The sequence below is a fragment of the Panthera onca genome, chromosome B2 (genome assembly GCF_046562875.1).
Source record: "Panthera onca isolate mPanOnc1 chromosome B2, mPanOnc1 haplotype 2, whole genome shotgun sequence".
In the NCBI taxonomy this organism is placed as follows: domain Eukaryota; kingdom Metazoa; phylum Chordata; class Mammalia; order Carnivora; family Felidae; genus Panthera; species Panthera onca.
Genome location: NC_138343.1, coordinates 22154913 through 22181932, shown reverse-complemented (window position 1 = coordinate 22181932; position 27020 = coordinate 22154913). Strand labels below are relative to the sequence as shown.

Here is a 27020-nt window from a genome sequence, read left to right as displayed (position 1 = left end):
CTCTCTGTCTCTCAAAAATGAATAGATGTTTAAAAAAATAAAAATAAATATAAAGAAAGAAAAAAACTTGATTTAAAGGCAGAATCACTTATAAATAAATCATATGCCTTAGGTTCTGAAGACAGTAACAAAAGGAAACTTCAGTGGCACAGGGGTGGCTCAGTTGGTTGAGCATCTGACTTCAGCTCAGGTCATGATCTCATGGTTTGTGAGTTCTAACCCCACATTGGGCTCTGTGCTGACATCTCAGAGCCTTTGGCTCCTCTGTCCCCCTCTCTCTCTGCCCCTACCCTGCTTGAAGGAAACTCCCGTGAGTTTACACACCCCAGTTCATTTTACATAAAGTTACGGGGGGGGGGGGGGGCAGGGGAAGAGAAGGGAACAATAATAAGGAACTGAATGCAAACTGGAAACAATTAAGTGTAAAGTTACTTTTTTTATGTGTTTTTAACATAATAATAGCTAGCTCTAGGCCATGGTTATATTCTTTGAAAGTAGTGCATAAATTGATCTGTGCTGATAAATCTAATCGTGTTATAAACACTTTAAAATAAATATTTGAGATTTGTTATGTGTTGTTTATTTTTTTTACAAAGTATTCTCTTTTCTGTTTTTTTTTAATTTTTTAAATGTTTATTTATTTTTGAGACAGTGAGAGGCAGAGCGTGAGTGGGGCAGGGGCAGAGAGATGGAGACACAGAACCTGAAGCAGGTTCCAGGCTCTGAGCTGTCAGCTCAGAGCCGGACGTGGGGCTTGAACTCACAGACCGTGAGATCATGACCTGAGCTGAAGTCGGATGCTTAAATGACTGAGCCTCCCAGGCGCCCATCTCTTTTCTGTTTTTTAAATCACTACTTCCACTTTCTATGTTTCCTGAAATGGAGGTGCACCCACATGTATAAGACTTTGCTCTTAATTTCATTTCCAGTGCACATTTGACACATTTCTTCTCATTACAGTAATCACTTTTAAAATCCAATTTTCATGGTTTTATTCAATCCTATTGAAAGAAATACTGCAGTTTAAGAGAAAAATCTCTGAGCTCCATGAGCGTCCCACAATGTGCTTTTCTTCACTCTTGGTCCTACCACTGGTGGTGAAACCTTGGGCGGTCACGGCACTCTCTGAATGACCCGGGACGCAGAAAGGAGACTGCCTTGGATAAATCCTCTATCATTGGTCTTTTACAGCCCTTTAGAAATGTGTTTGAATTCTCATGCACTAAATAGTAGATTCTGGAATTTTGCTAGTTTTCTTTCCTTGTTTCTGCAATAATTTTGGAAATACAAAATCCTCAAATGTAATGATGCCTGTTATGGGTTACACGCATTGGAATACAGCTTAACTCTGAAAGTACACATCATGGGCTCTAAGAAGGATTTAGAATACATGTTGGTTTTTAAAATATATAGATTTTTATCTCAAAGGCAAATTTGCTATGCTTCCCCCATCCCACCTTTTTACTGAAGGAAAAAAGTCCTTTGTAAAAGAGTTCACATGCTCGCTGGGGGGATGCTGTGGTAGTGCCCAGACCTCCCTAAGGACAAGGCATGCTGTCCCGGTGGCTCCCAGCTCTCACTGGGAACCCGACCTCACACTCATCGTGTCAGTTTTCCTAAAACTTCCATTATCGTAGCTATTTTCTGAACGGTCTGTGGAAAGAGCCTCAGACCTCAGTCAAGTCCACTTCAGGGACAAAGTCTTCCTCCCTCCTTGCTGCACTAAACATTTGGCTGTGAAGGAGATAAAATTCCTGTGTAGTTGGAGCAAAACTGGGGACGGAACTTCAAAAGTGTGTTTGTTGACTCGCATGGAGTGATCATTACATTATAAAGGTGCATTTTAATCGACTCTACTCCAAACAAATGTGCATACACACACACACACACACACACACACCCCACACTTGAAAGAGATAAATGCACTTAGGGAAAGAAATAAAAATAAATTTTCATCAGATTTAAAAATACTGTGAAAAATATTAGCTGTGGAGTCTTTTCTCACCTGAAGTAATTGTATTAAAAAATATGAACAATAATAGTCTGCTCCCTAAATGTAATGAAATTGTGGTTATTACATTTCACTTAACATAGAGAAATAGTGATTTAGTTTTTCTTTCTCTTACCCCACAATTGGGATAATAAACAGTTCTGCCCAGAACCCACACGTCATACTGATGATGTTCATTCTGACTCAGGGATCTCTTTTCCCCCTTTCCCATTTCCACTCTGGCTTCAACCAATTTCCCCACATTTATGTATGAATTTGCACTGTAAATGAAAGTGAGTACAAACCATATACCTTGAGTAGTTAGGGGCCAGGGACTTTTTTTCTAAGGAAGTGCTGTTTATTTTTAGTTCTGATTGCATTATTTGTAATTTCTTTATATATATAATGTATATGTATAAATATAGATGTGTATATAAATTACACATATACATATATACATATATGTATATCTCCACATAGATCAATAATTTTATCTAGATGCGTACATATAATGATATCATGCTTGCTTTTTTTCTCTCTTCCTCACTAGTTTCCCCTTTCCTTTTGCTTCTCCCTCCTTCCTACCCTCCCACCAAGGAATGCATATCATCACCTATGTGTGTGCTTCTTACTGTTTTCTGCACTCACAACACTCTATTGACCTATGCATGAACACAGTTGCATGTAGAGAAGATCATAGGTACTCCTCCATATTTCGCTTCCTCAATACCACCTCTGTTGAAATCATCTGGCATAGGTCTAATTCATTATTTTTTTAAAAGTAACAATTCATTGTGTGAATATATCCGCCATTCCATTATTAAGAGATTTTTTTAAATTTTTTGCCACTATAAATAATGCTGCAGTAAATAATAGCCATCTTTATAAACTAGATTTTAAATACCTATGGTATAGATTTCTAAGAGTGGAGTTGTTAGCTCAAAGGCATATGTCCTCTTAATATCCTGAAACTGATAATCCTAAAACTGATCCTGCCGAATTGCATTCTAAGGAGGTTATGAAATTGTACATTTATATCAGCAATGTGTGTTTTTCTAGACATACATGTCAGCAACAGATATTACAGTTTTTCTAAATTTTTGCCTGTTGGATACAAATGACTTTGGCTTTCCCAATCCTAATGAATTTGAGCATGTTTTCATATGATTACAGGTTATCTGGATTTTCTCTGTTTTGAATTGTCTCTTCATATACTTTGTCTATTTTTCTATTGCTTGTCTTCAGATTGTCAATTTGTAAGAGATTTTTTTCTACATTAACCTTTTATCTCATATGTGTGTTCTGAATATTTTTCCAGCTCTATCTTTTATCCATTGATTGGTCATTTGTTCATATATATGGTCGCTTATGGTATTTTGGTATGTATAAACCAAATATATATACATGTAAAATAATATATATAATTACACATGTATAGATAAATATATTAAATACAAAAATATGTCAAGTGCATATACTTACATGTAACAAATATATACACCCAATATAAATATACATATATACTAAAATACCGAGATGTAAAATACGTTATTAAAAAAACAAACAAAAAAACAAAAAGCCCATGTACTTTTCTTACTCCATGAAACCAACAACTATATTAAATAATCTTACATACTGAGATCTATTTCTGGATTCTCTATTCTGTTCCACGAAACACTTCTGATAGTATGTTCTAATAGATACTTCTTATAGAAAGTGCTCTACTATTCATTCTTTCTTTGTATCATTTTCTTGATTATTGCCAAGTAATTACTCTTACAAATGAACTCTGTTATTTTATTCAAGACAAAAAAAATCTTCTGTTGGGATTCCAATTGGAAATGCACTATGTTTATATACTAATTTGGGGAGACTTAAAAAAATGGAGATACCACATCCAAAACCATATTTGTCTTTTCATTGGTTTTTCATGTCTTTTTTTAAGATTTAATAGCTGCTTTATTTGCACTGTGTGTCTTGGTTTTTAAAATTTGTTTTTACATTTCATAGTTTTAGTAACTTTTATATGTGGAATATTTTTTCTTATTTCTATTTCTAGGTCCTCACTGCTAAAGAGAAAGGCTACTAACTTTTTAAAATTTATTTTATATCCAGCCATTTTACCAGTTTTCTTAATACTGTGCTTTTTTTCTTGAATCTGTTGGGTATATATATATATATATAGATAGATAGATATACTATCATAGCATTAGCAAAATATGTAATTTTATTCTTTCCCAGTATTTATAGGATATTTCTCTTAAATTGTTCATTTGCTGAATCCTTAAAGCAATGCTTAACAACAACAACAACAACAACAACAACAACAACAAAAGAATGACAATCACAGGTATCTCTGCTTAATTTCTGATTATAATTAAATGAATTTTTTGCCACTTAGGATACCAAAAGTTGTTGGTTTGGGGTAAATAATCTTTATTATAATTGAGGAGATTTCTTTTACTTTTATCTTATTTAAAGTCTTTAAAAAAAAAAAACAGCTGCTGAGTTTAATATGTTCCTTTCAGTGAGTATTAATTTGATTGCTTGGTTTTTATTTTATTTATATATAGGATTATATGGACAGCTTTTTTGATATTGAACCATTTTTGCTTTTTTGTGCATGTGTTTACTTGCTATATTTGTAAATGTCTAGATAAATATTTACTAAAATGTGTCAAATGTTAATAGCTATAACATAAAGGATTCCAGGATAAAATTAATTGGGGAAACACTGAACCAAACAGACTTAAATGGTACCTTCCTGAACTGTTAAGCTAATGTGTATTGTCAACCTACAAAAGGAGATTAGAGTATAAATGTTTAGTGAACTTTATTTGATGGTCTATATTTTATGAGCCATTACACGGGAGCAGTTTAGAGCAAAGCAAACTTTGGGAAATGTTTGTATGGAGATTATATACTAAGAATTTCAAATAATACTAAGAATTGCAAATAATTTTGGTACATAAAACCAAATAAATCATAAGAGTAGAGCTGATAAACTAAAAGCCACACTATAGGATTGCAAAACCATTTGTGAAAAATAATTTAATTAACTAACGTTTTGTATTAATTATACTCACTTTTAGTATGTAAGAATTTTACCAGGGTAGGCCCAAATTATTGGTGTTTGGCATTATACAGACCCATCTTAGAATATAAGGTGGTCCTGGAGCTGGATATGGTCCCAGGTCCAGCCAATTGTCACAGTATAATTCTAGGAAATAACACAATTGCACCTGTATCCCTTTCTACTATGCAACCCATGGTATCATGACAATCATGATGTGATGACATAGATGGACTATCATGACATGACTTGTGTGTGGCACTTACCAATGACATATTCCACTCTGAAGAAATCCCTTCTGGGGTCGTATGGACGATTGAAGTCAATCTGAATGAAGAAAGACTGTCCTCTACGTACAATCAGGTGGTTGTTTTCATACTTGTCAGTGTGGTGGTCCACTTTGTTGGTGTCCCATCTCTCCTTGAACAGGTGAACATTTGTGACATTAAGGTAGTCTACACACATAGAAAACAATTAAGGGAAACCATTGAGTAACTTTGGTTTAACCAAAACTCAAAAAAAAAAAGATTGTTTTTTCTTGAAGAAGCAAGTTAATGAGGCCTGTTAGATAGAACCCTCTACAGGGGGCTGGTGGATTTGGGGGTCAGTCTCTTGTGACATTCTTGTTCTAACGATGACTTTAAAAGCTTTCCCCCCTCTAATCTCATTTTATACCACAGGGCACTTTTGTAGGATAGAGCAGTGTTGATGATGCCTCCCATACATGTCTAGGTACAGAGAAACTAGGACCAGAGTTCAAGTCTTCACATTCCTACACTCACACTTCTTTCATGATGGCAGGTGGTCACCATCATGACTACCAACTCACTATGTCACTAACTAGGGATAAGCAGAGTATAGCCACTTCAATTTTCTTATCTTTAAAAAGGGAAGAATCAAATATGATAAACCCTCAAAGAGATGTTACAAGGACAAAGTTAACCTTTAATCCAAAATTCTCCTCTTACTTTAGAAAGGGTCAAAAACCCCTCCTTTTGTTATTTCTAAAAGTAGATCTGATTCCTCAAAGGCAAGAAAGAAAAGAACAAGTGTGGAAAAAGGATACTGACATTTCATTGAGATACATATAACGGTTTCCACTTTGAACATGCAGGAACAAGCTTCACATTTCCCTAGCTCCTAAATGACCAGTCTGGAAGTCAAACCATGGTATGCTGAAAAAATCTATAGGTTTTTCCTTTGGTTTTTGGAATTGGGAGAGTATATGTCAGTTATACACTTATTTGAGACATGATAGCACCAGGTAACAGTTAGATCCCCTCCCACCTTTCTCCCGTTCCCTCTGCAAATGATCACTCAATGTGGAGGTCACTCTACCCATCTACATTGTAGTTTGCAAGATCTAGTCTAGAGACAGATTTCTGTGTGCACACTTGGAGTTCTAAAGGGGAATTCATGAGAGAGGCTGGTGGGGGTACACTAGCCTCCTGCCCACCCACCCTTTCCCTGAACCCACCTGTTGCATGCTTTGCCCTCACGGCTGTGAACACAGGGTGCACAGCTGCTGAGTCTGTATCATGCTGGAGCATCACTCTCAAAGACTCCAGTGCCTTCCTTTGCTTTGACACAGGAATCCTGTGTAAAAGGAAACCTGGTCCCCTCTGAACCCATTTTTGTCTCATAGGTGAAATCAAGAAGTTGGACTCATTAAGATACTCTCCAGTTCAAAAGTCTAGGAGTTCCTGAAACATTCTTCATTAATTCAAAGTCCAGGTAATCCTGAGTTTGAATCTCAGGCATCTTAATTACTTAGGTAAGGGATGTTGCCTCATAGCAGCTGAGTTTTTTCTCACCTTTCAAATGAGGATACTAATACTTTGAGAATTTCTACAAAGATTCAATGACATAACATGACGACGGCTCTCATACTATGCCTGGCATATAGTGGGGCCATAGTCTTACTTGTGGAGAGCTTAAATATAAACTCTGATGGTCGGTGTGATGCTCAGTAGGTTACTGTGACTGTGATATTACAGCACATAGAAAGTGCAAGATACAGTTTTATTTTTACCCCATCGCAGAACCCTGAACATGGTCCCCTGAAGGGCACTTTCCTTCCATTATGCTGTGGGTGGAAGATGTTTAATTCTCTAGACCTCTCTCTTCTAAGCTGCCTTTCCCCCCTAAGTTCTCTGACCTTATTAAGGTTACAGTCCCCAGTGTTAAGCCAACTTCAGAAAGAGCTAGAGAATCATAAATGTCTTAGTTGAAAAGGAACTTAGTAATCAACTCATCTGGTCATCTTTCTTCACACTGTACCTTTCCATAACGTTTCATTTTGTTTAAATGTCTAAAAACTTAATCCTCAGAAATGGGTTTAATCAGGTCTCCATCAGCATGATTGGAAGGAATGCACTGATAGAGCCTCACAGAATCTCCAAGGGCAAAGGCACTTTCTAGGGCATCTGACAGACCTATGTACTGCATGAAACATCTTGAAAGCCCAAATGCTTAGGCTTTTTGTCTTCATCTGAATGGGAAACCCACTATCTCGCAAGGCAAACAGTCCATTTTTAAACAATTTTAATTATTTGAAAAACTCCCGTAAGATGAACTGACATTTGCTTCCTTGCAATTTTTCTAACAATGGATCCTGGTTCTGACTTCTGGATAAATATAGAATGCATTCTATTCATTTCATCTGGTACTCCTTAGGTATGTAAAAGCTTCTATTCCTTTGACTAAGACATTCACCATTTCTTCCACTGTTCTTTTCCAGACATTTTACCCACTACTTTGTTCTGGAATATATTTCATTTTATAAATTCCCAATGAAAAACAATGAGACCACTACATCTTTCCAAATAAATAGTATATTTCTGTTATTTCAGTCTAAGATATCATTAGTATTTTAAATAGTTCTATCTTATTATTGATCAACGTGAAGCACCTGATAAAGAGAAACCCTTAAAAACACATTCTGATGTCATTTCTATGATTAGGATTCAATCTTGACCCTTAGAAACCACTCACTCATGTTGCTATTTAGCCATATCTATGCAAAGATTTTCTTCTTTGTAGCTCAGTGTTAAGGTTTTACATGTATCTATGTTGAATTTCATCTTACTGCATTTGGTTAATTGGTCCAAGCTTTTAATGTAATTTTAGACCCTAAGCATATATTCAGTGTATTTAATACTCTCCCCAACTTGCTGTCCTCCAGGAATTTTATGTGTGTCATTTTATGTTGCCATTCAAGACATGAATATAAATGCTGATTTAGGTCACTGCCTAGTAAATACAACCTAGATAAATGAACAGTGGTAGATACTAAAAATTGAAAAGATAGTTATGACATGGCACCATAAATATTCTGATAAAGTGGTACAGGGTATTTGATGGAGGAGGGTATCTGGAAGGTATAGGGAACCTGTAACCAAGATTTGGCAGGGGGGATTAAGGAAGCTCCTTGGAGGAAGGGAGGTATATAAACAATGGTCAGAAAGGTGAGCAAGTTTTCCAGGTAGAAAAAGGGGTGGGGAAGGATGTTTCAGGGAGAGAGGAGGATGAGTGAAGACTGAGGCAAGAGAGTGCGTAGTTTACTTAAGAAATTGAAGCATGATTGGTTGGCTGGAATGTGCTAGTGGGACCACAGAGGAAAAGTAAGCCGGAGCCACTCATGCCAGTCCTGTAGACCATGTGAGTAATTTGGATTTTAATGGCACTGGGGATCCAGTGAAAAATCTGATACAGCAAAATGACATGATTAGATTTATGTATATAAGCTTCAACTGCTTCTGGTGACAGAGTAAGAAAAGGAATGGATGGTGGCAGTGTTGGAGGCAGGAGGGTTGGCTGAGAGTCTGCTGTGGCACTCCAGGTGAAGGATGGGATGAGTCTAATCTGCCTCCAGGTGATGAAAGCACTGGTTCTGGAGCACTGCCAGGACTTGCCTCATCTCATCCCACCACCTCTTCCATGATAATGTGCCCCTGAAAATAAGTATATTGGCTTTATGCCTTGGCTTCCCAAGCAGCCTCACCAAAGGGAAATATAAAGCTAGAAAGACAAATTCAAGGTTTCTTGTTTGTTTGTTTGTTTGTTTGTTTTGTTTTAGTATCTGGCTCTCACTGGTTTTATTCTTATTGCAAATGAAAACTCTGGCTTTCTAGTTCCATGAGCTTGTCTAATGAATTTGGTTAATGTCTAGTGAGTCTGGTTAAAGTCAGTCTATCCCTGAAGTAGTGAAACACAGTACTACTTCTGTGGGGTACTGATATCTATTGGAAGAATAAGAGTTCCACGGTTAAACCAGTTTGGGAAAATGCTGCTTAACCAAAGTCAATCAGGATTCTTGCAGGATTTATGGGAGACTTTAATATATTGATGTGCGTTGTAAATATCCTATAGGTGCCATGTCTTCCAAACTTAAATGCTCATGGGGACTATTTTCTGTGGAGTTCAGTGTTTTGCAGAATATGTTCCGGGTGATGCTTCACTACTTACTAATTGTGCAACCTCAAAGAAGTTATTTAATCTCTCTGAGCTTCAGTTTTCTTTCCTTTAAAAAGATAATGGAATGTTTGCTTTACAGGGTTCGTGTAGAGATTAAATGAAAAAATGTATGTAAACTGCTTTAGCACAGTGTCTGGCCCTAGCAAATTCTCACAAATTATTTTCATTGTATTATCATTGTTATTATTAAGAGAGGAGAATAGCATAGTGGATAAGAGTATAGATTTTCGAGGCAGATTTTCTGGACTCAAATCCCAGTTCTGGCACTATCACCATGACTTTGGACCAGTTATACAAACTTCCTGTGCCTCCGTTTTATCATCTGCAAAATGGGGAGGTGTATTCTGAGAAGACAGGCTTGCTTTTCTTTTCTTGCATTTCCACAAGTGGATGAAATAAATTTCCCCTCCTTATTCCCCTCCATATTCCCAGAATATGTTTTTCCTTTTTTTAATAAAAATTTATTATCATGAAGCACTTCGTGTCATCTTAATATAGGCCATTTATCTATGAAACTATAAGCCTTTGCGGACAAGATCTCATCTTCACTGTACCTGGGAAGACGTGAAAAGACGCCATGGGAAATATGCCACTTTTTACTTTAAACAAATGTAATGCCTGAAAATTTGGAACTTAGAGTTGGTTATTCATCATAAAATGGATATTCTATTTATCAGAAGATTAATCACGGGAGTCCTTTAAATGTTATTTATCAGACAATTTCATTCTTAACAGATACCAATTTCAGGACTATATATAGTATATTGTATATATGTGTGTATAGTATATTATATATTGTACAGCGTTGAAGGTAGTGATCTGTGGTTTCATAATATGAGGCCCCCAGAGTAGCACTTTCATTTCAGACAGGAATAAAGATTCCATGCCTTGATAGTGCATAATTCATATATTACTTATAACAAAAGGTAAATAAGAGTACTAATAGATTCTTTTGAGTCTATAAAACATAAGCCAAAAAAACCACTACGGTTTCATAGTGAAAGCAAAAATATATATAATATGTTTATATTTGTCACATAAATATATATTAAATATATTTATATAAATTAAATAATAATATATGAAATAAACATATGTTAGCATATACATGAAGAATTTGTTTTAAAATAATGTAGTCTGCAATGTTATAATTTTGATAATGCTTATTCTAAGTATGGAGTTTTAAAAAATTCTATTTTTTTCTAAATGATCTTTTCATTCTTTACTGCAACAATCCTCCAAGAGGTCAGTGCCTACAGGAAAAAAGGAAAAAAAAAATCATGGAAAACTACGGTTGTACTCTATGTGGGGAAAAACCAAGGCAATGATTAGTAAGATTTCCCTTTGTAATCTCTTAAAATAAAACTGCATATTAAAATAATTTAAACCAATGAAAACATTTCATCTAAAAAATAAAACTTGACCAAGACACGGAAGATTAAAAGCGACATTAAAAGTAAGAGTTTAAAGAACTAATGTTGTAGACTTTAGTCAAATGGACAAGACATATGGAAGGGTAACCAGCAGAGTTGTTTATCCTTAGAGGGAGAAGGAAAGGACAGCATAGCTCTATGGATTTGCTAGGGGTTGGCCTGAGCACTGGGGAATAAGGTGAGGTCCTCAAACCACTGATTAAACAACACTTCTTTCATTGCTCATGGACAGTCACCACAGATCAAGCTTTGTATTTGGTGTTTACAATACCTAGCAATAGCAAGGGGTCTATAGATGTTGGTTGTAAAATCTGAGCATAGATATAAAAACATCATAGTTCTTTCTCTTGTCCATTTTGGTCAGCGCTGTCCCTCTTCATGTAGTAAACAGTAAACACTCATTAAGCTGGCATATTGATTTCTGCTTTGCTTATTGGATTAATGAGACATAGTTTAGACTGAAGGAGACTTCTCATCTAGGCTCCATTCGCCATAAACAGGAAATGAATTTGCTTTTCCCTGTCCAAGCCGGGTTCCTGGCAAAATAGAGCCACTCATTGCTAAGCTACTTTGTTTTTGTTTTTGTTTTTGTTTTAGAGAGATATTGTAGCTGGAAAGTTGGCAGCTTGCTCTTTCAAAGTGACAGCTTTCAAAAAGTCTACCTAACACAATTTAGCCTAATTCCAAACACATCAGAAAATGGACTGGTTAAAAAAAAAAAATCTCTCCTCATGAGCCAGCTGCTTCCTGGTCCTCCTACCCTTTCCCTAATATGAAAAAAAGTAGATTATTTTCTCCTTAGGTTGTAAAAATATTCTTTGGAGAATGATTATACCTGTCACAGATGGAATCTTGAGATAAGTTAAATGTTTAGGTTCATATCCTAGGAATTCCCTAGTGAAATGAAATCTCCATGCAATCTTCGGTAATATTATTACCAAAATGTAGGCATAAGTACTGTCCATGGGGAAGTAGGTCTGTTTATTGTTGAAACAACAGGATAAAAGTTCCTTTCTCATATTTCCTTTGGAAACCTCAAGTTTTAAAGTATCATTAATTAGAATGATTAAAAACATTTTCTTAAAAAGAAGCTTATTGTTTTTCAACTGTTGCTATTCAAATGTCCTGTACTGTAAACTGTATAAGAAATGCTTAGCTGCCCAGAGCAAGGTGGAGTAAGAAGTGAGACCAGCATCTTCTCCAGACACTGAAATCTGTCTGGCCTACCTCTCCTCTTGCTGGAAGTATCTCAACAGCAGCCTCCAAGTATATTTCCTTCTCTCCATTTTCCCCTCACCATTAGAATTGCCTTCATGAAACATAATTCTGATGATTTAATTTTGCTATTTAGAATCCTTTGCAAGGAGGAAAGGTAAGGTCTCAGTGTACCTCAGTGTACAATAGGTCCCTGCCTACTTTCCCCAGGCTTATCCCCCACCATATCCCCATTACTTGATAAATACTGTTCTCTCTGCTAGAAATGCAGTTCCCATGCATTGCCTGTCTGGAAGACTCCTATTCATCCTCTGAGACCCAACTCAGTTGTCCTCTTTCTCACTGTACCCACACCAAGTTATCCCTTTCTCTGTTCTTTTGCTGCAATAGGCATAATTTCTGTTACACTATTTTTGCATGGAATTTCAATGATCTTTTCTGTGTCTATATCATCTACTAAATGGAGAGCCACTTGAAGCCAGGGATTGGCTTACTCATCTTTGTGTCCCCAGAGAGAACTTAGCATAGTTCCTGACACACAGGTGGCAGTCATTAAATGCTTTTACACAAACCGAATGAAAGAATGAATTGATTCTATACAACCTCATTTCTGAATCATACATTAAATGTCTTTCTTATTCTTTTAAAAATCTTCAACCCAGAGAGGTTTATTCTGCACAAAGGAGAGATTTATAATTAATTAGTTAACTAGTTGATCTGGTTCTGACAGGGAATGGGGTGGGAAGGAGGAGATGCTCAGAAAGGTACAAGACTCCATTAGCTTGAAAGATTCGAGATCTCTCCTGCATTTGATTTTTTTTTTTTTTTTTTTTAGAAATCCAGACTTGCTTTCCAGTTGAATTCATCACATTAGATGTATCCAATAAGGATTATAATCATCACTGTAAATGATCACTATGGTTAACAATGCAGAGTCAAACCAGAGCAAGAATATAAGGTTATCTTCCCGAACATTACATCTCCTAAAATAACCTTTGAGACCAGGAAAGCTGTAAAGAGATTTTCAGAAATAACCACTGAGCATGCAGAACAGTCTAATAGGAAGAGATGCAAATCTAGAAATCTGAGGAGATTTTCACATACCATTCTCAGCTACAACTGAGTTTGGAAGAGGGCGTTAAGGACCCCTAAAAACACATGAAGATGTCAAACATCACCAGTGAGACTAGCTGGTCCTATCTCTGGGGTTTCACTGTCGCCTCAAATATTTCAATTTTTTGTAAATAGTGTGCTGCTGGATGGGAGGAACTTTATGTGAGTTTATACAATCTGAAATGCCGGCTAAAGTCATTCTTAACCAAATTCTCACAAAAGCTATGAATTAAGGGTATACATTCAGTGTATATTATATACATCGACTGCCACAAGGCTGTTTGAAGCGAAAAATCTGCCATTTCCCCCCTTTCCTCCTCTTGCTTTTCTGCCTTTTCAGTCAGCTTGGTACAAGTAGCTTGTTAAAGGGACGCTTTTGGAAAAAAGGAGAGTTTGCCTTACGACTTTGAGAGCCAAAGCGTCCTCAGGCAGGGGCTCAGGGAGATCCAAGCCCTCTTGGACGCCCCTAGTGGTCACTGCATAAGCTGCAAGAAGACAGAAGTTAAATACCGTGACTGCTTTAGCAGGGGATAACTTGGAACAAGTTGATGTATTTCGTGTCAGAGAAATTTGAAATATAAAGGATAAGTAGGAGACAGTCCTCCTTGATCAGGTGGTTTATATGCTGGTATTTTTCTTCTGTTCTCATCTAGGACTTTCCTCTATGCTCCCTGGGTTCTGAGACCCTTTTCTCATAGTGAGTAGCAATTAGTTCACATTAAATGCATGCATGTTTATGAAATCTGGAACATGCTATTAATAATAAGATTATAATGACTCTAGGACTGATGAGTCATTCAATTCTCCAGTGACTGACTGTTCATTCATTGTACAAATAGTCATTGGACACTCACACACGTCTGCCAAGGTCTGTAATAGGTATCCCAGAATGTCACTTGGGCTGTGGATACATGATGACTGATTTTTCCAAATAATTCTCTTCAATATAATTCCCCACCTGTGCCTCCAAAAATAAACAAAAAACAGTAAACCCAGATTTGTTTGTTTTTTAAATCAACCCACCTGCTCAAGTTTTCTGGAAGTTTTGATTTCTTATTAGCAACATTTTGTTCAGATTTCAGGTAGACAGACCCTGCAGGTGGTTACACATTCCCCTTGGAAGTGGTGGGCCCCTTTCACTGTGGTGGGCCCCTAACCTAGTAGGGTATGATAATCTGCTTCTGAATCAAGGAGCATTTGTAGGTCACGTCCTATGGATCAGGGATCTCATGGGCACTGGTCATTTGATCACAATGGCAACTGTAAAGTAGGTATTGCTTCCATTTTCCTGATGGAGAAAATGAAGCTCCCCTGGGTGACAAAGTAAGCAAGTGGCAAATCTGGAAACAGAACCCAGGTCTTCTGAGTCTCGGACCGGGGTGTTCTTTGCTACATCTCACTGTCTCTGTGCACATTTCTCTTCACTGATCCTGTGCCCCTCTCTCTTTCTGTTCTTCCTGCCCTCTTCTTTTAGCACCTTGGCCACCATTCCCCAGGGCCCAGAGTCTTCTCTGCCAGAGGGGAATTTTTCTAGAAAACTGAATACACCAAGGTAATCTGCTTGATAATTTTACATGCTCATGCTTTCCAATTTTATTTACATTCAAAAGATGGAAGGAAGGAAGGAAGGAAGGAAGGAAGGAAGAAAGGAAGGAAGAAAGCATCCTATCTTAGATTGGTCCGTGAAGGAGTGGACATTAATTACTTGCTTTGGCCTCAGTTTCCTCACCTGTAACATGGGAATTTAGATGATTGAATCTTCCTCACCTATAACATGAGGATTAGCAAGTCCTTTTTAACTCTGTTCTGTGGCTCTACTGATGAAGTTGTAGAGAATGTGGCACCCAGCTGGGAGAGATAGCTCAGAACTACAAGTTCACAAGTTTGTCTGGACCCTTCTATTAAACTGAAGATGGCCTTCTGTGAGTTCTCTCCTCCAAATTTGGATGGTACCTTAATGGATGGTACTAGATCTCTCTCTGTTTTCACAATTGAATATCAACCGGCTAGATGTGATAGTAACACAATCAAATCTGTCCACAATGTCGAGAAGTTCTGATTTGCTGGACTTGTTAGTGATCGGCATTGTTCTTTTTCTTTGCTTTCAACTGCTGACCTCTTTCTGATGAGGCAAATTAGCCACACACCCCAAGGTGATGGTGGGCACCTACCCAAGCAAGTGGGTGTTCACACCCAATGAAACTTAGCACAGAGCCCCCTCAGGAGCAAAAATGGGCTTGGTGCATGTGTGCTACTGACAAAAAGTGCTCCCTGCTAGATGCCATTCAGGGACATGAGTCTGAATGTCCCTGCCATGGCCCAAGGGAATGGCACCTGTGTCACCAAGCCACTGCTGGCACCTGGGTCCCATCACAGCTGACAGGGCTGAGCGGAGGTCAGCTTCTGGCTGCTACTCCCAGAGCAGGTCCCTGGGGATCAGTGGAGGCAAGAGCAGGGGAAGCAGCTTGCCTCACCTGCTCAGCAGGCTGCTCTGGAGACAAATAGAGGGTTTCCATCTCCATTACTGTCAGAGTCTGGCATCTTTCTCCAGCTCTGAAATTCACAGTGATGGAGAGAGGAGGGAGGAGGGAGAAGGAAGGAGGCAAAAGCCAGACAATCAAAACAGCCACAATATTTTGGAAGTGGAAACTTCCAGCTAGAGAGTATTTTTAAAACAGAACGGTAGCCCTGGAAGAGGCACCCGCTAAGCCAGCGCCCTTGTTTTATAGAGGAAATAGCCAAGAGGTAGAAAGACAAAGTGACTTCCCTGGGATCACAAAGCTATTAAGTGGCAGAACTGGGACAAGAATCTGAGTCTTTGGTCCTTTGACCACTCCAAAGAAGGCCTGGGAGTCTTTTCTTTAATACCAGACACTGGCAGGGGCACCTCTTTTGTGGGAGCTTAGTGGAGACAAAGGGTGCTGACCCAGCCAGCACCTGCAGGGAGAAGCAGGTGGCTGTGCCTGTACCTTGCAGGTTGAAGCCCCGGGGGGTCAGCCCCTGCAGCTCCACAGTGGGGAGGTCATCCTCTGCTGCATTGGAGGCGTTTCGGGGCAGGGCTCGCCTGCCTCCAAGTGCAGGTGCGGAGGTCTCCGACATTCTTAGCTTCACAAGCTCCTTGGGAGGAGGGATGGGGGGTGGGGAAGGGAGACACAGAAAAGGAATGTGAGGTGAATTACATTGGAGACAAGGATTCAAAAATAGAGAAACAGACATATCTGTGTGAGATAGCACTGGAGCAACACATTTTGAGTTTCTCATAAATAAAACTTGCGAAGTGGCAGTAAGGATTAGTCTAATGATGGAGTATAGCTCCCCAAGGATCTTGGGGAGATTTCTCGTTTGTCAAAACATATGGAAAGCAGAAGAAAAGGGGGTTATTTGAAGAAATGAAAAATGTAAACGATTTTAGAAAGCAGGTTTTTTTTTAATCCCCTCATTACCTCTAAAGGCTATATCTTTGTGAGAAATGTTTACTGTCATATGCCTGTATGTATGTCCATTTCATACAGGCTTAGGAAGCCTAAGTTACTTTTAAGAACAACCTCATCCAGCCGTGTTTAGATAAGCAGCATCCTCTAAAGCATGTTTGCAGTGTAATTCAACCTATGTTTAATGAGGGCCTACTATGTGTCAGGCTGTGATGTGGGCACTTGGGATACATCGGAGAACGAAACAGAGGATTGTTGACCTAGAGTCTAGTGAGGGTTAGGGTGGAGCCCACACTTTCCAGAAGTAAACACAAAGGGGTATAAGAAGGTGGCCATTACTTTGGAGCCAGGACCACACAGAGGAGAAGGCAGATGGAGTCTGTGTGTGTGTGGGTGGGGGTGGGTGGGGGTGGGTGGGGGGTACACTGGCAATTTTAAATAAGGCTATAAATAGCCTTTCTCTAAATGTACACTTGGTCAGTGGTGCTAACAGTGCCTTAGCTCCAAGCCTACTTCCCTTTCCTCCGGAGTTTGTGCAGGCAAGGAGCCAGCTCAAATACCACACACCTCACTGTCACTCCCCAGTCTGTACTTGTTGACCGACTGACCAAATAAAGGGAGCCCTTGTTTCTGACCCAAATGAAGCTTTCACCTTGATCACCTGGATCACCCAGTCATGACTCTTGGCTATTTGGCTTTTTTTTTTTTTTTTCAAAACCAAGCACACCCTCCAAAGATGAAGAGCCTCCACTACAGAGGCAAACCAGAGTAGACTGTTCTAGAAGCAAAGGCAACACAGCTGGAGACAAGATAATCACTTACTAGGGTATTTGGTCTGGGACAGAGATAGCAATGTTTCCAAGTATAAAGTCTGAATAGGTTTCCATAAATACCTACAGACATATTTACACAAAGTCTCCAGTGAACTCAGGGGACAAGGAGAAAGGGTTAATGATGGAGGGAACACAGGGGAAAAAGCAGTCCTCTGCAAGGGAATAACAAGGGTGGGCTTAGGATCACTAGGGGAGAGAGGGTTTGGGGGTAGCACAGAGCAGAGCCCAGCGGGGCACTGGCCTGTTGGGAGAGAGAACCCAGAAAGCAGAGAGCTGGGGATCCCCAGGTGCTTGGCCAGTAAGAGGATCTTGTGCAGGCCTGGCTGGGTGGGCAGAAGCACTCCCTTCTCACAGGTGAGAGTGGGGTAGGGGGCTAGGCAGGCGCTCAAGTTCAGCTCTCGAATTGGGGAGGGGAACAGAGGATGCACAGGGACAGAAAGCCTAGCCAAGTAGGTGTTCTTACCTAGCTCTATCTCCCTATCTCTCTCCATCCTTCTGTCTCACCCCTCCAGAGTCCTCCCTTGGGGGAGCACTCCCAAGTCCCTCATTCCCAGCTAGTGGCCTTCTTGCAAGCAGTGCCTTCAGGGCTACTTGGAAGAGAACCTGAGGAGCCCCCTCTGATGGAAGTGGCGCTGGGTAGGCCCGGAGATAAGGACTAGGAACAGAACTGGACAAGGAGGCTGCCCCTCCCCCGCCCCCTACACCCGGAGCAGCCCTCTGAAGGATTTCCGGAAACCCCAGGCAGGGGGCAGACCGAGCGGGGGCCCCTTGGCTCCTGGTTGCAGGCTTGCAGCTGCCGGGCTGCTTACCTGCGGTCCCCTCCCGAGGTGGCCTAGCCTCAGGCTGGCGCTGTGCTGCTCAGGGACACTTCCTCAAAAGGACGCAGTTAAAAGGACAAGAAAGTTGGCTCTTAAATAACCTCCTAACAGCCCCCACCCTCTTCCCCCGTCCCACAGGGTTTTCTCCTCCCCCTTCTTGACAGCTGGAGCAAACCAAGCAGCTTCTAGGACTTCCTATTTACTTCTGCCACCCTGCTGTGTTATTCCGGAGTGAGCCCCTCCTCCCACCCACAACCCCCCTGACACCCAAGTGTCCAGCCCTGCTTCTCCTCGCCATCCCCACCTCCGGTTCTGCAGCCCCTCTCCAGTGCCAAGCAGACCCTGCCTCTGCCATTTGGTCAGAGAGGCTGGAAATGTCTTTCTGCACAGGGCAATGTCTCTGCCCTCCGGAATTCTGAGGGCCACTGGTGCGGCTCGGATGAAGGGTGCCTCTGCCCTCTTGCAGACAGGTCACAGACAAACGTGACCATGCATGAAGCATCCCCTTCTTGTGTAAATAAGGCTGAGGAGCCTGGTCTAAGTGCTGGAAACATCCATGGGGACTTCAGCTACCACCTTACTGCAAGACTTCCCACAGGAGGGGACGAGTAAATAACTTAGAGTGTCAAAAAAATTAGAAAATAACATCTTTTTTTCCCCCCTGAAAACCATTCTGGTTTATCTTCAAATAACAGGAGAAATAGAAAATTTGTCTTCTATGTATATATTTTTTTCTGAGTCTTTGTATCTCTAAATAGTCCTATTTTCAAACAACCTATTTTTAACCTTCTTTACTGTCTTCAAATTTCTGACCTTGCCCCTTGATCTAATTTCATAGAGAGCACGGTAAAAAAAAATGCCATTGGTTAGGGATTCTCTACATTTTCTGCTACTGATCTATGAACTTGCCTGCAAACTTACCCATCTTTTCCCTTTCTTCCTCTCATTCAAGTGGGGAAGGTTCCTACCTAATCCCTTGTTCATGGCAAAGTGCCCTGGGCCTTGCTGTTTTGCCTGTGGTCCATGCCACCTTCTTCTCCAGGGCCTTGCTGTGTATCTGTTCTCTCTCTTCTGTCTTCAAGCTCTCACTGTCCTGTAGCTGCTTCCCAACAGCATTTACACAACTTCAAGGCAAGTCTCTTCAATACTTTTTACAACTCTCCCTCAGCCCAGCACCCCCCTGTCACCAGCTATTGTTCCTCTCTCTCATCACCATTGCAAGCTTCTGGCATCTGCCCCCATCATTCTACTGAAACCAGCCCAAGCTCACCAATGGCCCGCACCAAATCCAAAGGACAGGATTCAGTTATTTACTTGACCTTTGGAGACATTGAACTTGCCCACTCTTGCCTGAAAGGTCTTCCCCTCCCCCCTCCCACCTCTGAGACACTCTGGGGGGGGGGGGGGTTCCTCCAGTGCTGCACACACCCCCTTGGATAAACTCTATGTCCCCCTTGCTCTCATTTCCCATCTGAGGGCTCTCATTGCCCTCATTTCCCATGTGTCTCAGGACACATCTGTGTCCTGACATGTCCCAAATCTACGTCTTTAGCCATGATCTTTTCTATAACCTCAGACTCCCCAGTTTAACTGCTTCCCAGCCATCTTCACTTGTCATGTCCCAGGGATAACTCATACTCATCATATCTAAAATGGCATGTATAATTTCCCCCTGGAAACTTGGTCCATGTCAGAAGTTCCCCGTCCCAGTGAATGCCACCACCCCGCCTTCCTTTGCCAAGCCAGACTTGTGGTGTTGTTCTTGACACTTCCTTCCCCCCACCCCATCCCTAAATCCAATCCCTCAACAAATACTCTCTATTCTTCCTCTTAAATGTCTGTTGAATCTACCCATTCTCTCCCACTCCCACTGTGGAGGCTCAGACCTCCACATCATCGTCTCTTGTCAAAATCACAAGAGCCACCTACTGCTTCTGATCCTGACTCCTCTAATCCATTCTCCACACTGCAGTGAGAAGCGGCTCAGTGGGGCTCAAATCTGAGATCAAATTCTTTGAATAAATTCTAAACCTCAGTTGACTGGCCTCTGTCATGTTGGCCCTGCTTTTCTCTCCATTCTTATCTCTTTACTCTCTCTTGCATGCTGCCGGGGACCCCCCCTCCACCTGAACCCTGCCCCCACCCCCTGTGCTATGCTCCAGCCCAGTGACTTTCACACTTGTACCACTGCTAGACTACATGAGGGTAGAGACCCCAACTGGAGTTCCCAGGGAGAGTCTGCTGACCATTCAATTACTCAAAAGTCCATCCTGGGGCACCTGGGTGGTTCAGTTGGTTCGGTGTCCGACTTCGGCTCAGGTCATGATCTCATGGTTTGTGGCTTTGAGTCCCGTGTTGGGCTCTGTGCTGACAACTCAGAACCTGGAGCCTGCTTCAGATTCTGTTTCCGTCTCTCTCTGCCCCTCCGTTGCTCACACTGTCTCTCTGTCTCTCTCTCTCAAACATAAATAAACATTAAAAAATGTCCATCCTTTCCATATTCTTTGTTGAGTGCTAGAGAAGGACCATCCTACTCTGATTAGTTGTCCTGGCAAAAATCAAGCCTGGTGTTCCGGATTCCTAGAGATATCCTTGCCTGTGTGGGTCTGGAGAAGAGCCTTCCAGATTCAGCTGCACAGCTGCCAGGTCCTGTGATTCCTGGTTGTGTTATGCATTCAGAACAGGCTTGTCAGCCTCACAACCACCACTTCAGTGCCACTTTTGGACTCACTAAGTATTGTGTGCACATGCAGACATATTGGTTAGCTTCCTAACTTCTCCAAATCACCAACCCAGAAGCATTAAAAACACAATGGCTGGGCACTTAGGTGGTTTAGTAGGTTAAGTGTCTGACTCTTGGTTTTGGCTCAGGTCATGATCTCACAGTTTCCTGAGTTCCAGTCCCACATTAGGCTCTGCTCTCATGTGGAACCTGCTTAGGATTCTCTCTCTCCTTCTCTCTCTGCCCCTCCCCTGCTCAGGCTCTCTCTGTTTCTCTTAAAATAAATAAACTTAAAAAAAATTTTAGGGGAGGCTGGGTGGCTCAGTTGGTTAAGCCTCCAAAGTCGGCTCAGGTCATGCTGTTCATGAGTTTGAGCCCCGCGTTGGGCTCTCTGCTGACAGGTCGAAGCCTGGAGCCTGCTTCCGATTCTGTGTGTCCCTCTCTCTCTGTCCCTCCCCCACTCGTGCTGTGTCTCTCATTCCTTCAAAAATAAATAAACATCAAAAAAAATTTTTCAATTAAAGAAAATGCAATAGCTTTCCTTGTACCTAAAAGATAGTGTCCATAAGAGAATGTCTGAAGGCACCAATTCCTAGCACATGGTTAAAGCCTAGCCATGTTACAGAGACTTTCCTCACAGTTCTGAGGCTTAGAAGTCAGAAGGGAGTTTTCTGGCCATACAATGAACCTTGAGCCATGCCAGAAAATGTGACTGCTATAGAAGCAGCAGGATGAATAGACTCTGAACTCTGTGGTGTCTTTGGTCTCTGAATGTTTCTTGCTTGGCATGGAGGTGACACAACATATGTATGTAAGGAATGTTTCCAGCTGGTAAAACAAGAACCAGGTTGGATATTTTTAAAAGGGGGAATATAGCACAGGGGATTGGTTACACAGGTGATGGAAGAGATTGGAAGCCAAAAAGGGGAAAGCAAGTCAACTCAGCAATTAGCGGCAGCAGGGAGGAGTGGTGTCATCACAGCACAAGGGCTGGGGTTATGTGGCCGGGACTGGAACAGCTTGAGATTTGATCATCACCAGAAACACTGCCTGTCTGAGGTCAGGAGAGAGAGAGAAGAATGACCCTTGCTCATCTCTTCCTTCTCTTTTCACTCTCCCTCCATTGTCTCGCATTTGTCCAATTTAGTGAAAATCAGCTGACAAAGGAGTCAGGGCAACACTGTCCACAAAGCTGGCACTACCACACCTGTGTCAAGAAGGGGTTCCCAAGACCAGCCCCAGGTTGAATGATTCACCAGGCTGTCATCCTCACAGCTGTGATTTATCACAGCAAAAAGATAAAAATCAAAATCCACAAAGGAAAAGGCTCATGGAGTGAAGTCCAAAGAAAGCCAGGAGCAAACCTCCAAGAGTCCCCTCCCAGTGGAGTCAGACACATGCAAAGTTCCCAGCTATGAATGTGACAATGCCTGTGAAATGTTGTCCACCAGTAAGGCTCATGAAGGACCCAGTGTCCAGGGTTTTTATTGGAGGCTGGTCACACAGGCACTGTGCTGAGCACGTACCAGACTCCAGCCTTGCAGAAGGAATGCAGGTGCTCAGCATAAACCATCTGTACAAAGTGGACACAGCAGAGCCATGCTCATCACTTAGGGAACAGTGGGACTCCTGAAGTCCAAGTTCCCAGATGCCAGCCAAGGGCCAGCCATGCAAAGAAGTCTTTCTGAGGAGGGCAGTCTCAGGTCCGTTGGGTTGACTCCTTTCTCTGTACCCTCCCTGCTTCTCACCCCTCTGTCATCCCAGACAGAGGGGAGCAGGGACAAAGTGAAGAGTGGGTCTCAGGGCAAACAGTTCCAGTGAGGCCAGTATCTCACTCTCTCTTGCAGATGTTGCTCTTGGGGCCATAGCAGTGGCCTGAGCAATAGGAAACTCCAAGGAGAAGGTCCCAGACTGGGGTGATACAGGTCTGCCCCCCACTTTCCCTGACCTCACTGGCTCAGGATGGGACCTGAGGACATGTGCATTCTCTCAGAGTGCATGGCCCCAGACACATATTCTCACTTCTCTACAGCTGGAGGGGCCATGATCCCAGGGTACTGTTGATTGAAACAGAAACCCTTCATTGCCTACTCAAAGGGCAGGGCAAGGATGCCTAAACCCATCACTTAGGGATCCTGGCCCCTGCCAGAAATATGTAGGAGCTTTGGGAGCTGTAGGTAAACAGAAGATGCCTGGGAGGAAGGATTCCAAGTTCTCTGACTCTTTCTGAGTTTTCATTTCTATAGTATGGACACTCCCCTCTTCAGATAAACTACCATTTCTCTCCTTCTTGGCAATTCCCAAAAGCAGACGGTATTTGCTCAGGGGATGACTTTTCCAGCAAACTCTATTTGATTTACATGTACAACATCACGTCTCAAACAAACAAAAACCTCAGTCACGTCTGGACCCAGTGGGTTTTTCCAGTTGAAACAGGACCTGGAGTTTGTTGGTTATAGATGTAGTAGCACAGGGAGTGGATATAAATAACAACTGACCTCCTACAAAGATGCCATACCCTCCAACAGAAGTTGATCCAAGTCTATCTCTTGGGGAAGACTTTCTCCTCCAGTGACCTTGAGCCTTAGGAATTGGGGGGAACTTTCCACTCCAGAGGATGTGGGGTTGGGGAGAGGATGGGAGGGAGGCTGGGTGGAAAGTGTATAATCACGTTCCAGTCACCGGAGTGAGCAGTTGGTAGAGAGTGGCCTTCTGCATCCATTCATGTCTTGTAGAAGCCTCAGGGGAGTTTCACGAAGTCTGACAATGACATTTAAAACATCAAGAAGGAATTTATAAAGCACCTCTGCAATAGGGCTTGGATCCTGAGAGAGGATCGTTCCTCAAATGGCTCTCTTCCCTCCTCTTTTAGGAGAGATGTAAATCCACACCAGTGACAGTTCCAGATGGCAGATCCTTCTTGTTGCTCAGGCTTCCCTAGGCATGACCCCCCCACCTTGCCAGTGTTCTGCCATCTTCCTTAATCTACTTTCCCTGGAGCAGCACATTGCTGGGCTCAATCTCCTCATGGCAGGGTCCTCCAGGAAAACAAATGGAGGAAAGCAAGATTTGACTAATGCACTCATGAGCTCACAGTGAACATCTCTGTCTTTATTATTATTGTTATTTTTCTTTTTGGGAAAACACGAATAACAGAAAATTTACCACCACAACCATTTTTAAGTGTACAGTTCAACAGTGTTAAGTATACTCAGTGCTGTGCAACTAACCTTCAGAATTTCTTCATCTTGCAACAGTGACACTCTATACCCATTAAATAATTGTAGGTGTGTGTGTGTGTGTGTGTGTGTGTGAGTGTGTGTAAGGGTATTTGTGAGTGTGTGCCTGTCTGTGTAAGTGGGTATGTGTCTGAGTGTGTATGTAAGGGTGTTTGTGAGTGTGTGCACAGGGACAAGAGAGGACAGAAGAATTGCCCAGGGGCTGTCTCAGTTATGTGGACTCTTGGAGATGGGTTTAGCTTCAGTCAACACTCTCCCCTGGCTTCACAACACCTCCTGAGTTCTGGTTGGACTTAAGGAGACTCCAAGAGCTTTTTAAACTTTAAAAGACTTCATAAAATATGACAGAAGTTACCTAGAACTGGATCTCTTACAGATGAAGGCTTTCAAAGTTGAAGGGAGATCTTGTAAAATGTTGATTAATTAAAGACATCCAGACTTGGGAGAGGGGCCCTTACAAGGCTATCACCAGCCTTACCAACATGTCACACAGACACATGACAAGGCCTGCTTGGTTTTGTTGATTCCACTCCTTACTCTGTTGGTGCCAGATCCTACCGACCACAGAAGCAAAGCAAGAGACCCCACATCCTCCTATCCCACCGACCTCACTTTTCAGGAGGAAAAGCATTCAGTGATAACAAAGCATTATGAAAAAAATAGCAATTAAAATGGAAACATAGCAATGCATATAAACCAACTGACCAGCAGAAGTGAAACCCAACTGTAATTCCACAAATCTGTTACAAATGCATTGATTGAAAGAACAGTAGCAACTGAAAGCCACAAACAACCTCTGGATAATGGGAAGGCACTACAAATAATGCCTGCTCCATTAAAATTGCCAGAATGTGTGCATGTTCGTGTGCTGAAGTTCAGCAGGAACCTTGCAAGTGTCCCCAAGTGTAATATGGCAGCTGGAGTTAGAATCTAGGCTTTCTCCCGTGCTCCCTGTGTGACCTTGGGCAAATTACTTCCTTACCTGTAGAGTTCCCTCACCTGTAGAGTGTGATCAGAATAGTGTCTACCTCGCAGGTTATGAAGGTCAAAGAAGAGGATGCACATGAAACACTGCACTATTGGCAGGAAGCCAACACAACGTTACCAAAGATGGCAGGTGTGAGCTGAACAACCCTGTCCCAACCACGATGAATATTTTAACTTTTTATAATAATTGATACCATCTGTACCTTCTCATTATCAGGGAAGTGAATGTTTAACTTGCTAATAATTTCAGATATTTGAAAGGAGGTCCTATCATAACAATTTTCAGTCCAGAAGTTCTTTGGGAGTTTCAGGAGATTGGTAATTGGCAGGTTGCAACTGCATATGTAAGGATACATGTGGGTCTACTTCTAACTGAAGAGAATGAAAAACCTTCCAACACAAGGAAGCCATCAGGGGAGTGGGTCAGAGAAGGATTTAGGATAGAGCACACCAAGCGAATGGACCAGTTTTTGTGAGGTCCTCAACTTTCTTTGGAAGCTGGCTTCCAAGTTGGTCAAAGGTCAGACCTGTCTGGGCATCGCATCAAACTCTTCTAACAAAGCCCGTGATTGCCAGCCAGCAAGGGTGCCCCAGTCTATGGCAGGCACTATGCCCGTGGCCCTTTTGTTCCCTGTTGTCACACAACACTGCCTTCTTGCTGATGAGGTAAAGCACTGGACCTAGGCAAGCAAGACTCTTCTGAAGGGGAGCAAAAGCAGAGACAAACACTGAAAGTTGGAAACCGGAAGAGGACCTTCAAGTGAGGGCAGGCCGGAAATGGAGAGAACGTGATGTTCTGCAGGTTCTTCCTAGCAGCAGAGCTTCTGGATAAGGATCTATGAATTTCCAAAGCAAGCCAAAGGCCATTGCATAATCATGTGTGGGTGCAAAGAAGAGGACAAGTTCTCTTTCCTTTGGTGCTCACTCAGCAATTTCTTTTTTTTTTTTTTTTTTAGTTTATTTATTTATTTTGAGGGGGGGAGGGGCAGAGAGAGATGAAGAGAGAAAATCCCAAGCAGGCACTGCATTGACAATAAGGACCATCACTCAGCAATTTCTGAGTGAGGCTTGCAGTGAAGTGCAGAGTCTTTCCTGTGAATGTGTTTCTTGTTAGTGCATTTCTGCAATCGCAATGGTAGGGAGAAGTTGTTAAGGTGGCATCTGAAATATTAGCTGCACCATATGGACATATATCATGATCCACTGAAAATATTTCCCACAGCTTATTTTTAACTTAAATAAAAACAGTTTATATATATACACACTCATGCAGTTCAGCCACCATGTGGAGGGATCATATGGAAAGGCCACGTGGACAGAAAGAGGATCCCGGCTGTCCCAGTGTCCCGACTGAGTCCAACCTTCACCTCTTTGACAATTTACCACTGGTGTGAGCAGCCATCTTGAAAATGCATCCTCTGGCCCCAAGCAAGACATTCCAGCTGATGCCACATGGAGCAGACAACCTACTCTGCTGAGCCCCTCCCAAATCATAAACTTTTGAGCAATTAAATACAATGACTGTAACTTTAAGTCACTAAGCTTTGGGATAGTTGTTACATAGCAATAGATAACTGAGACACATTAGTCACAAATATTTACCTAATACCTACCATTGGTAGAATGCACAATGAATAAGAAATGTCCCCTTTATGGCATACAGTCCAGAGTGGGAAAGTATATTAAAAGC

The 27020-nt window shown here is 41.6% G+C and overlaps 1 protein-coding gene across 2 annotated transcripts in view; it reads right to left on the bottom strand.

Annotated features, from left to right (window-relative positions):
• The window catches only part of F13A1 (coagulation factor XIII A chain), a 164478-nt gene extending 145993 nt beyond the window's left edge, over positions 1-18485 (bottom strand). The window contains exons 1-3 of one of the 2 annotated variants that reach the window (XM_078446667.2): positions 18374-18485; positions 16270-16417; positions 5330-5518 (exon numbers count right to left, since the gene is read on the bottom strand). In XM_078446667.2, the coding sequence (XP_078302793.1) occupies positions 5330-5518; positions 16270-16399 (319 nt within the window). In that variant the 5' untranslated portion in view covers positions 16400-16417; positions 18374-18485. Of the gene's footprint in view, positions 1-5329; positions 5519-16269; positions 16418-18027; positions 18195-18373 lie in introns of those variants that run through there. The other variant, XM_078446668.2, reaches the window with a different exon arrangement.
• Positions 18486-27020: the final 8535 nt, after the last annotated feature.